General features: G+C 43.7%; 1 protein-coding gene across 3 annotated transcripts in view; it reads right to left on the bottom strand.

The window, feature by feature from the left end:
* The window catches only part of KCMF1 (potassium channel modulatory factor 1), a 237,995-nt gene that overhangs the window by 16,464 nt on the left and 207,963 nt on the right, over nucleotides 1-13,568 (bottom strand). For all 3 annotated transcript variants that reach the window (XM_068168630.1, XM_068168632.1, XM_068168631.1), the window contains one exon: nucleotides 11,414-11,588. In XM_068168630.1, coding sequence (XP_068024731.1) covers nucleotides 11,414-11,588 — 175 coding nt within the window. The remainder of the gene's footprint in view (nucleotides 1-11,413; nucleotides 11,589-13,568) is intronic.

Here is a 13,568-nt window from a genome sequence, read left to right as displayed (position 1 = left end):
TTGGGATGTGTACATCCAGTGGCCTGGCACTTCACAATTTCGGAAGTACAGGGCCTTGGTTGACACAGGAGCTCATTGCACCATAATGCCATGAAATTATCAGGGATCAGAGTCTATAACTATTCTGGGAGTCACTGGTGGATCTCAAGAGTTAAGTAAGGTAGAGGTTAAATAAGTTTAACTGGTAAACAATGGAGGAAGCATACAGTTGTGACCGGACCTGATGCACCTTGTATTTTGGGAATTGATTTTCTGAGAGAAGGGCGTTTCAAAGACCCTAGAGGTTACAAATGGGCTTTTGGAGTAGCTTCTGTAGAAATTGATGGACAAAAATTGAAGCTGTCTGTTGGACCTGAGCTTTCTGATGAATCTGCAGTTGTGGGACAACATAAGATACAGGACATTAAATTGCCGGTTGCTTCTCAGACTGTGCATCACAGACAATACAGAACCAACCGTGACTCTTTGTTGCCCATTCAGAATCTGATTCGTCAGTTGGAGAGTCAGAAAGTCGTCAGCAAAACTCATTCACCTTTCAACAGTCCAGTGTGGCCTGTGCGGAAGCAGAATGGAGACTGGCGTCTGACAGTAGACTACCGAGCCCTAAATGAAATAACACCACCTATGAGTGCAGCAGTACCAGACATGATGGAACTACAGTATGAGCTGGAATCCAAAGAGGCCAAATGGTATGCTACCATAGACATTGCTAATGCATTTTTCTCTATTCCCATAGCAGAGGAATGCAGGCCTCAGTTCGCATTCACCTGGAGAGGAATCCAGTACACTTTCAACAGATTGCCAATGGGCTGGATCCACAGCTCAAGCATCTGTCATGCAGTGATCCACGATGCTCTGGAGAAAGGTGGTGCTCCAGAACACATCCAGTTCATCGACGATATCATCGTCTGGGGTAAAACTGCTGAGGAAGTCTTCGAGAAAGGTAACAAAATCATTGACATTCTTCTGAATGCAGGTTTTGCCATCAAGCGAGACAAGGAGAAAGGACCTACCACAGAGATTCAGTTTCTGGGAGTGCGGTGGCAGGATGGACGCCGACACATTCCAGTGGATGTGATAAATAGAGTCCCCACCATGGCAAATCCCACAAACAAGCAAGAGACCCTATGTTTCTTGGGGATGGTGGGGTTTTGGAGACTGCACATTCCTGGATACAGTCAGATTGTGAAACCTCTGTATGATGTGACTAGAAAGAGAAACCATTTCCACTGGGGACCTGAACAACAAGCAGCCTTTGGCCAGATAAAGCAAGAGGCAGTTCAAGCAATGGGTCTGGGACCTGTCCGAGATGGTCCAGACATTAAGAACATTTTGTACACAGCTGCAAGTGACAATGGTCCAACCTGGTGCTTGTGGCAAAAAGCTCCAGGTGAGACACGTGGACGACCTCTTGGTTTCTGGAGTCGAGGTTACAGAGGTTCAGAGGCTAATTATACTCCAACAGAGAAAGAAATTTTAGCTGCTTACGAAGGAGTAAAAGCATCTTCTGAAGTGATTGGAACTGAATCACAACTTCTCTTAGCTCCCAGATTACCAGTTTTGAATTGGATGTTCATAGGCACAAGCTCCACACCACATCATGCCACAGACTCAACCTGGTCTAAGTGGATGGCCCTGATAACACAGAGAGCTCGAATGGGAAATCTTGAAAGGCCTGGTCTAGTGGAGGTGATCTCAAGTTGGCCTGAAGGTATCGACTGTGCTAAACCTCCAGAGGAGAAAGTTACTCGTGCTGAGGAAGCTCCTCCTTACAATGACCTCTCTGATGATGAAAAGAAATATGCTTTGTTCACAGACGGTTCCTGTCGTCTTGTTGGGAACAAGCGAAGGTGGAAGTCTGCAGTGTGGAGTCCAACACGCCGAGTTGCAGAGGCGAGAGATGGAGAAAGAGAATCCAGTCAGTTTGCAGAGGTAAAAGCTGTCCAGCTAGCTCTCGTCGTAGCTGAACGTGAGAGACGGCCAAAGCTTTATCTCTACACCGACTCGTGGATGGTAGCCAATGCTCTATGGGGTTGGCTAAAGAACTGGAAGAAGAGTGGTTGGCAGAGAAAAGGAAAACCCATTTGGGCAGCCAACCTGTGGCAGGACATTGCTGATCGAATCGAGAGAATTCCAGTGAAAGTGAGACACATCGATGCTCACATTCCTAAGAGCAAAGCTACTGAGGAACAGCAGCACAACCATCAGGCAGGTCTAGCTGCAAGAGTTTCTCAAGTAGACATGGACTCTAATCTTGATCTTGACTGGAAACACCGGGGTGAGATATTCTTAGCTCGGTGGGCTCATGATTCGTCAGGACATCAAGGCAGAGATGCAACATACCAATGGGCTCGTGACAGATCCATAGACATTTCCATGGATGCTATCACACAAGTCATCCATGACTGTGACATTTGTGCTGCTATTAAGCAGGCAAAATGACTTAAGCCCTTGTGGTATGGTGACCGATGGTCCAAGCACAAGTATGGTGAAGCTTGGCAGATTGACAACATCACTCTACCACGTTCTCGTTCTGGTAAGCAATACGTGCTTACTATGGTAGAGGCAAACGCTGGTTGGTTGGAAACTTATCCAGTTCCACATGCAACTGCACGCAACACCATTCTCGGTCTGGAGAGACAGATCCTGTGGAGACACGGAACTCCAGAGAGGATTGAGTCAGACAACGGAACTCATTTCAAGAACAACCTTGTAAAGAACTGGGCAAAAGAGCACAGTATTGAGTGGATATTCCATATTCCCTACTATGCACCAGCTTCAGGGAAGATTGAAGGCTACAACGGTTTGTTGAAGACCACTCTCAAAGCCATGGGGGGTGGATCTTTGAAAAACTGGGAAAAACATTTAGCACAAGCAACCTGGCTGGTAAATAGCAGAGGTTCAGTGAACCGAGCTGGACCTGCACATTCAGATTTGCTACGGAAAGTTGAAGGTGATAGAGTTCCTGTTGTTAGAGAAAAGAATCTGTTAGGTAAAACTGTTTGGGTATTTTCACCCTCAGGAGAGGCTAAACCTGTCCAAGGGGTGGTTTCAGCTGAAGGTCCGGGTCACACTTAATGGATAATGCAAGATAATGGTGAAATTCAGTGTATTCCACAAAGAAATTTAACTTCAGCTGAAAGAGGTTAATTTCAAACTATTGTACAGTTGCACGGCGTCCAAAGGAAGAATCAACGAAGAATCTACGGTGCACGAACCCTGACATCCCTGAGAGCCCTGAGTCAACTAAGAGACCTTGAGAATCCCTGTTTCCCTTTTCTTCACTTCATCGATGAAGAAATGAACTGTTTTCCATTTTTCTCATTTTCTGATTTTCTTGGACTTTTGAATCATCTACATCTGAGCATAGCCGGAATGGACTATGAACTTTACTCACGAACTGTAAATATCGCTTTGGATTGGATGGACAGTATGAACGGCCAATGAAATTGTTTAGAAGGGGTGGACTGTCACCGGTTGGGGCTGTCCCCTTAAGAAAGGGAATATGGTGGACGGAAGTTGGTAAATGTAAAGAATTATCTAAACTAATTTCATTGGTGAAGTGGGAGGAAGCACCTTCTGAACTGGGAGTGCAGGAGAGAGTATCCTGGACACTCCGGCACTTTTATCTTTAGTCTTGCTTCCGCCTCTTCTTTGGGCAGCAGCTTTCTGTGCTGGGCTTTCTGCCAAGACTTCGGCCTTGAAACCAATAAGATATAAGGCCTGTATTAACTGCTTTCCAATTAACACAAAACTGCTTTTAACTTCTTTCTTTCTCTTTCTTTCTCTTTTCTGATCTACTCTGGGGAAAGGGGGGGGGAGAGAGGGGAGAGCGGAGGTGGGGAACCCCCTCTGCTGAGGGGGGAACTCTCATTTCTGTGTTACTTTATTGTATATCTTTGTATATATTGTAAATATTGTAAATTTGTATATATTCCCCTGCATATCCTACATTGCTTTGTAAATATACAGCTCCACTGCTTTGCTAATTCAGCTGTGAGTTTTTTTTTCCCTTTCCCTTCAATTTTTTTCCCCTTTACCTTACAAGGGGGAAGGGAGGAGGCTTCTTGGCCTTACCCTTCCAAACCCTCGACAACCTCACCATAAATGGAATGGTCAGTAGCCATTGCTGATGGCAAATTCTGTAGTCATGGGTTTAGAAGGTATGCAAACAACCTGGGTCAGCAAAGAGCCAGTGCAATTAGCTTTTAACTACGGCAAATCAATCACTGTAAGACTGTACATGTTAACCCTTCCAGTTGCTCTATTGGGCTGAGATGCCTTAAGTTAGCTAGGAGCAAAACTTGTTACTGTTCCTTTTCTGTAGCAGCTACTTGTCAGCAACCAACCCTCAAATTAAAATGGACAACAGATAATCCAGTATGGGTGGAGCAGTGGTCGCTCAGACAAGATAGGCTGCAAATGGTTAAGACCCTAGTGCAGAAACAATTGCAATTAGGGCATACCTTGCTAGCCACCCCCCCTTGTAAAATACAGCTTTCCATTTGCTTCTCTGGCTGAGTTTAGCTGTGCTTTATGTTGGTGCAGGTAGATTAAACCTCACACCATTACAGTGGAGACTTTTGTTGATGCCATCTGTCCTCCGGAGCAATTGTTACATGCATTGAAGCCCTGCTTCCTGGGAGTGACCAAACATCATTTGCTGATGGGAAGTAGAGAATAACGTATTTCTTTGCTCTTGCTTCCGTGTGCAGTCTTTGCTTTTGTTTTGCATTCTTTTAAATTGCTTCTACCTTGACTCCTGTGTTTTTGTTATATTTTCCCATCTAAGAAGGGGAGTGATAGAGTGGCTTTGGTGGGCATTTGGCCCTCAGTCAGGGCCAAACAGCAACAAAGGCACTTCACAGGCATTTTCCTCTTGGTTCCTAATACATCAGTGGGCCCTGTCTCTTGTCTGGTAATGAAAACTCCATCCTGTTCCTCCACCAAATCTAGTTTAAAGCTCTCCTTATAAGTTGTAACAGCTTGTTGGTAAAGACCCTCTTGCCCCACTTGGTCAGGACAATCTCATCAGCTCCCAACAGACCCAGCTTCTCAAAGGCAGATCCATGATCCTAGATGAAAACCTTGAATATGGCACCAGCCACTCAAGCCAGGCATTCACCTCTTCAATTTGTTGTCTTCTTCCTGAACCCCTTCCTCTGTCTGAGAGGACAGAGGAGAACACTACTGGTGCTCCAGACCCTTTTAAGATTGCTTTGATTGACATATAGTCTCTTTAGATGCTTCTGTTGCCTTGTTGCAGTATCATTGGACCCTATGTGGAATAGCAGAAGAGAATGATAACATGTAGGGTTCACATGGCTCAGCAGCTTAACAGTAATATCATGAATGAGAGCTCCTGGAAGGCAGTAAACTTCTCTAGAGAAATTGTCTGGATGGAAAATGGGTGCTTCAGTGCCTCTCAATGAGTCTCCAATTATTAATTCTTTATGTGCTTTTCTGGTGACACTGGTTCTAATGTGCATGAGTGGTTGGAGCATCTTTAGATGGGCTTTTCCTGGATCCTATCAGTTACTTATGTGATCTTCATTCTCCAGTCCCAGATCATCATGTCTGTTACATAGAAGCATGTGGTAGTTTTTGTTTAAAAGGGGTGGATTGTGGCAGTTACAGGCTATACCTTTAAAATTTTTCACAGATCTTGAACAGAAGAGTAGTAAAATGTAAATAAATCACTATTGGGTGTAAAATGGAAAATAAAGACAATTCTAAACAATCCCATTGGAGAGACATCTACCATAAGATTTACTTCCCAAAACAATCTCTTTCTCTTCTCACTTGGCTGCACTGCTTTGGTTGTGTGGCAGTTTTAGGTTATGCCTTTAAAAGTTAGCTGCAGATTTCAAGCAGAAAAAGTGGAAAAATATAAACACTTCACAGTTGGGTGTAAAAAGGAAAACAAAAGATTATTCTAAACGAATTTCATTGGCCAGATATGCGAGATGTACCCTAGCAATCTCACACGTTCCACTTCATTCCTTCCTCCTCTGGCTGCCTGGCTGCTTTTGCTGGACTGGAGAGGATATTATTGCTACTTACCTTGAAGATAAGGACACTAACAATGCTTTGAGCTACCAGTTCTCCTAACGTTTTTCTCTTTTCTTCTAATTATAGAGGGAAAGGGGGGGTTAGGGGAGAGTGGAGCAGTTTCCCCACTCCTTTTGGGACACCAGAAGGGGTTCTGGGGGGGTTCCATGCTGTTTTCTGATTGTAAATACCTGTATAATATTGTAAATCCTGTATATTTGTACATATTCATTGCATTCCATTGTAGAATGTAGTTTTTGCTTTGTAAATATAGCTTCCATTTGCTTCTCAACTGAGTGAGTCGTGCTTTTGTTAATGTAGTGGGAAATTTCTAAACCACCACAGGCTGTGACTGGTATCAACTTCTCTGCTTCTGTTTCTTGTCCCTTTTGTACAGGGGAGTAAGGGGGAGGCAGGGAGGGAGAAGCTAGTAGCTTCCCCTGGTCCTTGGTCAGGGGGGTTCTTGTGCTGTGTATTAGTTGTAAATACCTGTAAATATTGTAACTCCTGTCTATTTTGTACATATTCATTACATTCCATTGTAGATTGGAGTTTTGCCTGTAAATACAGCTTTCATTTGCTTCCAGCTGAGCTGGTCTGGAAAAGTTAATGTTCGGGGGGAATTTTCAACCCACCACAAAGCACTTTAGGGGAAGAGGCAAGGTCACTCCTTCTGCCCTGAGCAGAGACAAGGATACAGTCTCCATCTTGTGAGTTTCTTCTGTCAGTTAGATCAACATTGACTTCAGGATTACCTTCCCCTTGCACAGCATTAAGCTCTTGTGACCGTTTGAGGCTGTCCCCTTAAGAAAGGGAATATGGTGGTAGGATGTTTGTAAATGAAAAGACGGATCTAAACTAATTTCATTGCTAGATTGGGAGAAAGCACCTTCTGAACTGGGAGTGCAGCAGAGTTTCCTGGGAATTCCTGCACTTTTCTAGTCAGTTCTGTCTTCCCTCCTTCGGTGGCTTTGCAGCTCACAGCGTTCTGGGCTTTCGGACAAGACTTGACCTTGAAAACTGATAAACTGCAAGGCCTGTATTAACTGCTTTCCAATTAACACATAACTGCTTCTAACTTTTTTCTCTTTCTCTCTCTTTCTAACCCGCTCTGGGGAAAGGGGGAGAGAGGGGGGAGCGGAGGTGGGGAACCCCCTCAGCAGAGGGGGGAACTCTCATTTCTGTGCTACTTTGTTGTATATTTTTGTATATATTGTAAATATTGTAAATTCTGTAATTCCCCTGCATATCCTATATTGCTTTGTAAATATACAGCCCCCATTGCTTTGCTAATTCAGCTGTGAGTTTTTCTTTCCCTTTTCCACTTTCTTTCCCTTTACTTTACAGGCGGGAGGGAGGAGGCTTTCTGGCCTTACCCTTCCAACTCTACGATAGCTCTCTATAAAATGTGTATTAAAATACAATTATTTGAGAATTAAAAAATATAGTTAAAATACCTCCCAACTGTAATAGGAAAGTAAACTCAGCACATTTTAAATGTCTATCAAGAATAGAATAGAATAGAACAGAATAGACCAGGTTGGAAGAGGCCTTCAAGATCATCGCGTTCAACCTATCATCCAACACCACCCAACCAACGAAACTATGCAACCAAGCACCCCATCAAGTCTCCTCCTGAACACCTTCAGCAATGGCGACTCCACCACCTCCCCGGGCAGCCCATTCCAATGGGTAATCATTCTCTCTGTGTAAAACTTCCTCCTGACCTCCAGCCTGAACCTCCCCTGTTACAGCCTGAGACTGTGTCCTCTTGTTCTGGTACTGGCTGCCTGGGAGAAGAGGCCAACCTCTGCCTGTCTACAACCTCCCTTCAGGTAGTTGTAGAGAGCAATAAGGTCACCCCTGAGTCTCCTCTTCTCCAGGCTAAGCAACCCCAGCTCCCTCAGCCTCTCCTCATAGGGCTTGTGTCCCAAGCCCCTCACCAACTTTGTTGCCCTTCTCTGGACATGCTCCAGCAAGTCAACCTCCTTCCTAAACTGAGGGGCCCAGAACTGGACACAGTACTCAAGGTGTGGCCTAACCAGTGCAGTGTACAGGGGCTATACCTCCCTAAGTTTGTTATGAACTTTATGATCCTGTGAGCTGTCACCTGTCAAATAGATGATGCCCATCACATTTGTCTGTGTTTCAGCCACTCAAAAATAGATACAAATCCTGTCAAATGATTCTCTGATGTTTTAGTGAGCTTAAGATGATAATTGCATTTCATGATGGTCCAGCACCTACATGTAATGAAAGTCTGCACCATCTCAGCTATCTCCAGTGGTCCTTGACTACTTTCCTTGACCAGCAGACCGTGACTTCACAATAAAGGATTTACTTGTTTGTTAGAGGAGCTGGATGGCTCATTACACAGTCTCTCCATACAGTCATAAAGACTACTGAATTTAATAATGGCTAAAGGAGAATTGGATCTTTTTCTTCCTATTTCTTTACTTAGCTTATATAGTTTAAAGCATTTTACTCTAGAGTGACTTACATACATGCTGGGATTCACTTGCTGCTGTGGTATTGACCAACGAGGCTGGCGAGAGGACTCGAGCACAAGCCCTACAAGGAGAGGCTGAGGGAGATGGAGTTGCTTAGCTTGGAGAAGAGGAGGCTCAGGGGAGACCTCATTGCTCTCCACAACTACCTGAAGGGAGGTCATTGACAAGAGGAGGTTGGTCTCTTCTCCCAGGCAACCAGCACCAGAACAAGAGGACACAGTCTCAAGCTGTGCCAGGGGAAGTTTAGGCTTGAGGTGAGGAGAAAGTTCTTCACAGAGAGAGTTGTTAGCCATTGGAATGTGCTGCCCAGGGAGGTGGTGGAGTCACCATCCCTAGAGGTGTTCAAGAGGGGATTTGACGTGGCACTTGGTGCCCTGGTTTAGCAGTCATGAGGTCTGTGGTGACAGGTTGGACTTGATGATCCTTGGGGTCTCTTCCAATCTTATTGATTCTATGATTCTATGACTTCCCTGCTCCTGCTGGCCACACTGTTCCTGATGCAGGCCAGGATGTCATTGGCCCTCCTGGCCACCTGGGCACACCACTACTGACTGGCCGACAGCTGTATGTGGTACCATTCACCACCACTCTCTGGGCTCGGCCATCCAGCCAGTTCCTAACCCATTGCAGTGTGCTCCCATCCAAGCCATGGGCTGACAGCTTGGCCAGGAGCTTGCTGTGGGGGACAGTGTCAAAGGCCTTGCTGAAGTCCAGGTAGACTACATCCACAGGCCTCCCCACATCCACCAGGCGGGTCACCTGATCATAGAAGGAGATCAGGTTGGTCAGGCAGGACCTACCCTTCCTAAATCCATGCTGGCCGGGCCTGATCCCTTGGCCATCCTCTAAGTGCTGTGTGATTGCACTCAAGATGACCTGCCAGCTCTCTCAGCACCCTAGGATGGATCCCATCTGGTCCCATGGACTTGTGGGGATCCAAGCGGCTGAGCAGATCTCTGACTGCCTCCTCCTGGAACAGAGACAACCTATGCTGCTCCCTGGCTCCATCTGCCAGCTCTGCAGGCCAGCTGTCTGGAAGACATTCTGTCCTGCTAGTAAAAATTGAGGCAAAGAAGGTGTTAAGTATCTCTGCCTTTTCCTCATCCTTTGTTACAACGTTCCCCTCCGTGTCCACCAAGGAGTGGAGGTTGTCCTTGCCCTTCCTCTTGCTATTAGTGTATTTATAGAAGGACTTTTTTTGTCCTTCACAGCAGAGGCCAGGATAAGCTCTAAATGTGCTTTTGCCTCCCTCATTTTCTTCCTACAAGACCTAGCAACATCCTTAAATTTTTCATGGGTTGCCTCCCCTCTCTTCCAAAGATGATACACCCTCTTTTTTTCCCTTAGTTCTTTTAGAAGTTCATTGCCCATCCAGGCTGGCCATCTGCCCCGGCGGATCATCTTCCAGCACATTGGCACAGCCTGTCCCTGCGCCTTCAACAGTTCTTCCTTGAAGTAGGACCAGCTCTCCTGGACCCCTTTGTTTTTAAGGGCTTTATCCCAAGGAACCCTCTGAATTAGTTCCTTGAGTAGCCTGAAGTCCGCCCTCTGGAATTCCAGAGTGGAGGTCTTCTTGCTGCCCCTCTTAGCTTGACCAAATACTGAAAATTCAATTATCTTGTGGTCACTGGCCCCTAAACAACCTCCAACCACCACATCACCCACCAGCCCTTCCCTGTTGGTGAAGAGGAGGTCAAGCATAGCCTTACCCCTGGTAGGCTCACACATCACCTGGGATAAGAAGCTGTCCTCCATGCATTCTAAGAACCTCCTAGATTGCCTCCTCTCTGCTATGTTAAAATCCTGGCAGATATCAGGCAGGTTGAAGTCACCCATGAGAACAAGGTCAGGCGATCTTGAGACAGCCTTAAGCTGCCTATAGAATGACTCATCAACATCTTCCTCCTGGTTGGGTGGTCTATAACAGACTCCAACCAGTATGTCAGCCCTGTTGGCCTTCCCTCTAATTCTCACCCACAGGCACTCAACCTGATGGTCCCTGATCTCCAGGTCAATGGCATCTAGTGCCTTCCTGATATACCAGTTGAACTAATTTAATCTTAATGAACTTGAGTACAGCATTTGGTTTGTGCTAAAAATATTAAGATTCATCTCTAACACTTTTATGCATGTGGCAAATTAAAGCTAGATGCATTGAAGTAGGTAATGGTTATTTTTTAAATACATGCATACATATGAGGAGGGGCTGAGAGACCTGAGATTCTTCAGCCTGGAAGACAGAAGGTTCAAGGGGGAGGAATCTTACCAGTACATGTAAATACATGAAAGAACTACATGAAAGAAAGGGAGCCAGAGGCATCTCTATACTGCCCACTGACAGGGCTAGAGACAATGGGCACAAATTAAAACAAATTAAATCTATCTGAACACAAGAAAACACTTTTTATTGTGAGGAAGATCAGAAAGATTGTGTAGTCCATTCTTGGAGATATTAAAAACCCCATCTGGACATGATCCTGAGCAAACTGCTCTAGGTGGCCCTGCTTTGGGGGCTGGGTGGGAGAGGAGTGTGGTGTTGGACTAGGTATTCTTGAAAGGTCCCTTCCAACCTCAAACACTCTTTGATATCACCTGTGGTCAGCCATGGGAATGAGCCTAGAAGTCTCCAAATTTAGAGGCATAGTATTTTTCATTTCAGAAGTTCCAGATTCAATCCCTGTACACAATCCAGTTAATGATACTTTTCATCAGTAAACATCCATCAATTCCAACACTGGTAAGCATTTTCTTTTTTTCAAAACACAGAAAAACAAGGCAACTAGTATCATCTTGGATTTTGTTTCAAAGTCTTTTAAGGACTCTGAGGTAAAATCAGTGGTTACAGCTCTTACCAGCTATAGGATCCATGGTTTCTCTGTTGCTTGGAGAATAAGAACTCTGAGAAGATGAAAGCCCACCAGTGGAACTGCTAGTAAAATGCATGTTTGATCTACGTGCACGCGGGCCTCCCAAACCACGGCCTGGGTGAAACATTCTACGTACATGCCGAACACCACTAGATTCATCGTAATCAAGCAGTTAAGAAAAGTCTTTCACTATCAAGTATTAAACAGTATGAACATTTACTAGGTGGAATAATCAGGCAATACACTGTTTCCTTGTTCATAAAACAATGATTTGAAGATTATAAGAATAATGCAATCATATCTATGGTGCTAGTCAGACCTGTAGATCTGAACCCAAGACATTCAAGATTGATTGCACTAAATTCATCTTTCCCAGACTTTTTATGTGTAAAAAAATGTCAGGATGGATTTTCTGACTTCTGGATCAAAGTTTTCTACTAGATAATTTAAACTGATGATTCATGTTTAGCAGAACACATTACTCAATAGACATAAGGATTTAACATCAATATTGAGAAATAAGGATATTTAAAAATATTGAAAATTATCTACAAATTGTTATTGCCATTCTAACCAAGAGAACACAGTAATTATTGCATTTTATACTTTTATCCAAGGAATTTCACCCACTCCAGTCTTCAAGGAATTGCAGGTCAACAGAGGATTCAGCACTCCTCTCATATCCCTTTGCTTCATCTTTCCTCTCTTTCTCCACACAAATTCAATTTGCTCCAATTACAAAACCAAGCTTTTTCACTTTATTTTCCACATTTCTTAGGAAATGTCTATAAAAGCTATGACTTGAAATATAAGCTTTTTCATATATACTGAAGAGCCTATCAACAAATAATTTAATCTTTCTCAGAACATTGTTAACATATGAGTTCTCCAAGACAGTCTAGTTAAAGCTTCCTTTTATCTTAAGAAACACTAGTGCAATTTACTACTAAGCTAGGAAATAATGTATTTGGACATATCTTATTTTTTCCAATTTCTAAATTAGTATCTTCGGTTCACCTCATCTCCAATTTTCTTATTCTCAAACACAGTATGTTTATCACTTGTTTAAAATCTACTATTTGTATCAAATTAGTGGCCAATGTACTTATTCCAAAATTATATAGTATAGAATGTAATCCCACATGATTATGATATAGAATTAATTTCCATACAATCTTGCTGAGTTGAGAAACTGAAGACTGACAAATTACCAGACTTCTTTTGGCAAGTAAGAATATCCAGTTACTATACAGGAATAATTTATTCTCTCTCAAATCTATTATGCTATAAAGCATAAAACATTTCACTTGCAGGGTTTGAGAGAAGAGACTCTCCCTTGGGACAGAATATAGCTGTCTAGCACAGATTGGTTTGTTCGCCTTTTGAAAATGTTTATACTGGATACTGGAAGTAACAACATTGTCACTAATATTTTACTGATTGACTAATGCTCTCATGCACTCTGGGAAGCTTTCCATAGGTACAGATGACAGAAAAATGTCCCCATGTTGGGATTCTTTCAAAGTAAACTTGGGAAATAAGATAACTAGAACATCCTTAATATAAATCCTTTGAAAAAATCCATCCTTGGTCTCATTTAGAAAAGGATCATAGTAGCTTGCTTAACTACACCTTTCCAAATATTTTTAAGGTAAACAACATTATTTAAATACTAGTTAAGGGTATATTGATGTCTCATCCACCTAGTATTGGGGTCAAAAAAGCATTTGGAACTCTTAACTCATTGTAAACATATATGGAAAACAGTCCAGCTAGAATAATTTACATAGCCAAGACTAAAGTAATGCTTTAAACACTAAACTGGTTGAAAATTGTTTAAGAAAAAACTGGAATTTAAAGAACTGTCCAGAGTCTCCATTTACCAATGTGGTGGGTTAACGCCTCTTTCTGAAAACAAAAGAAGAAAGCAGGGTGGAGGGCTTGTGGGTACTTTACACTCCCTGAAGGGCGTTTCCCCCCTGGGAAAGCTGAGTCTGTTCCACTTCCCCCTCCCTGCCCAGCTAGGGTATAAAAAGCAGGACATCATAGCAGTTGGATCTCCTTTTTGGCTCCTGCCTCTGCTGGATGAGAGCTACTGCAGCTGCCCTCCTGCTCCTCAGCCACGTGGCCGGACCTGATC

Source organism: Melanerpes formicivorus, unplaced genomic scaffold (assembly GCF_026170545.1).
Source record: "Melanerpes formicivorus ecotype bairdi unplaced genomic scaffold, bMelFor1.0.p_v2 SCAF_145, whole genome shotgun sequence".
In the NCBI taxonomy this organism is placed as follows: Eukaryota; Metazoa; Chordata; class Aves; order Piciformes; family Picidae; genus Melanerpes; species Melanerpes formicivorus.
This window is presented reverse-complemented; position numbering and strand designations above follow the sequence as displayed.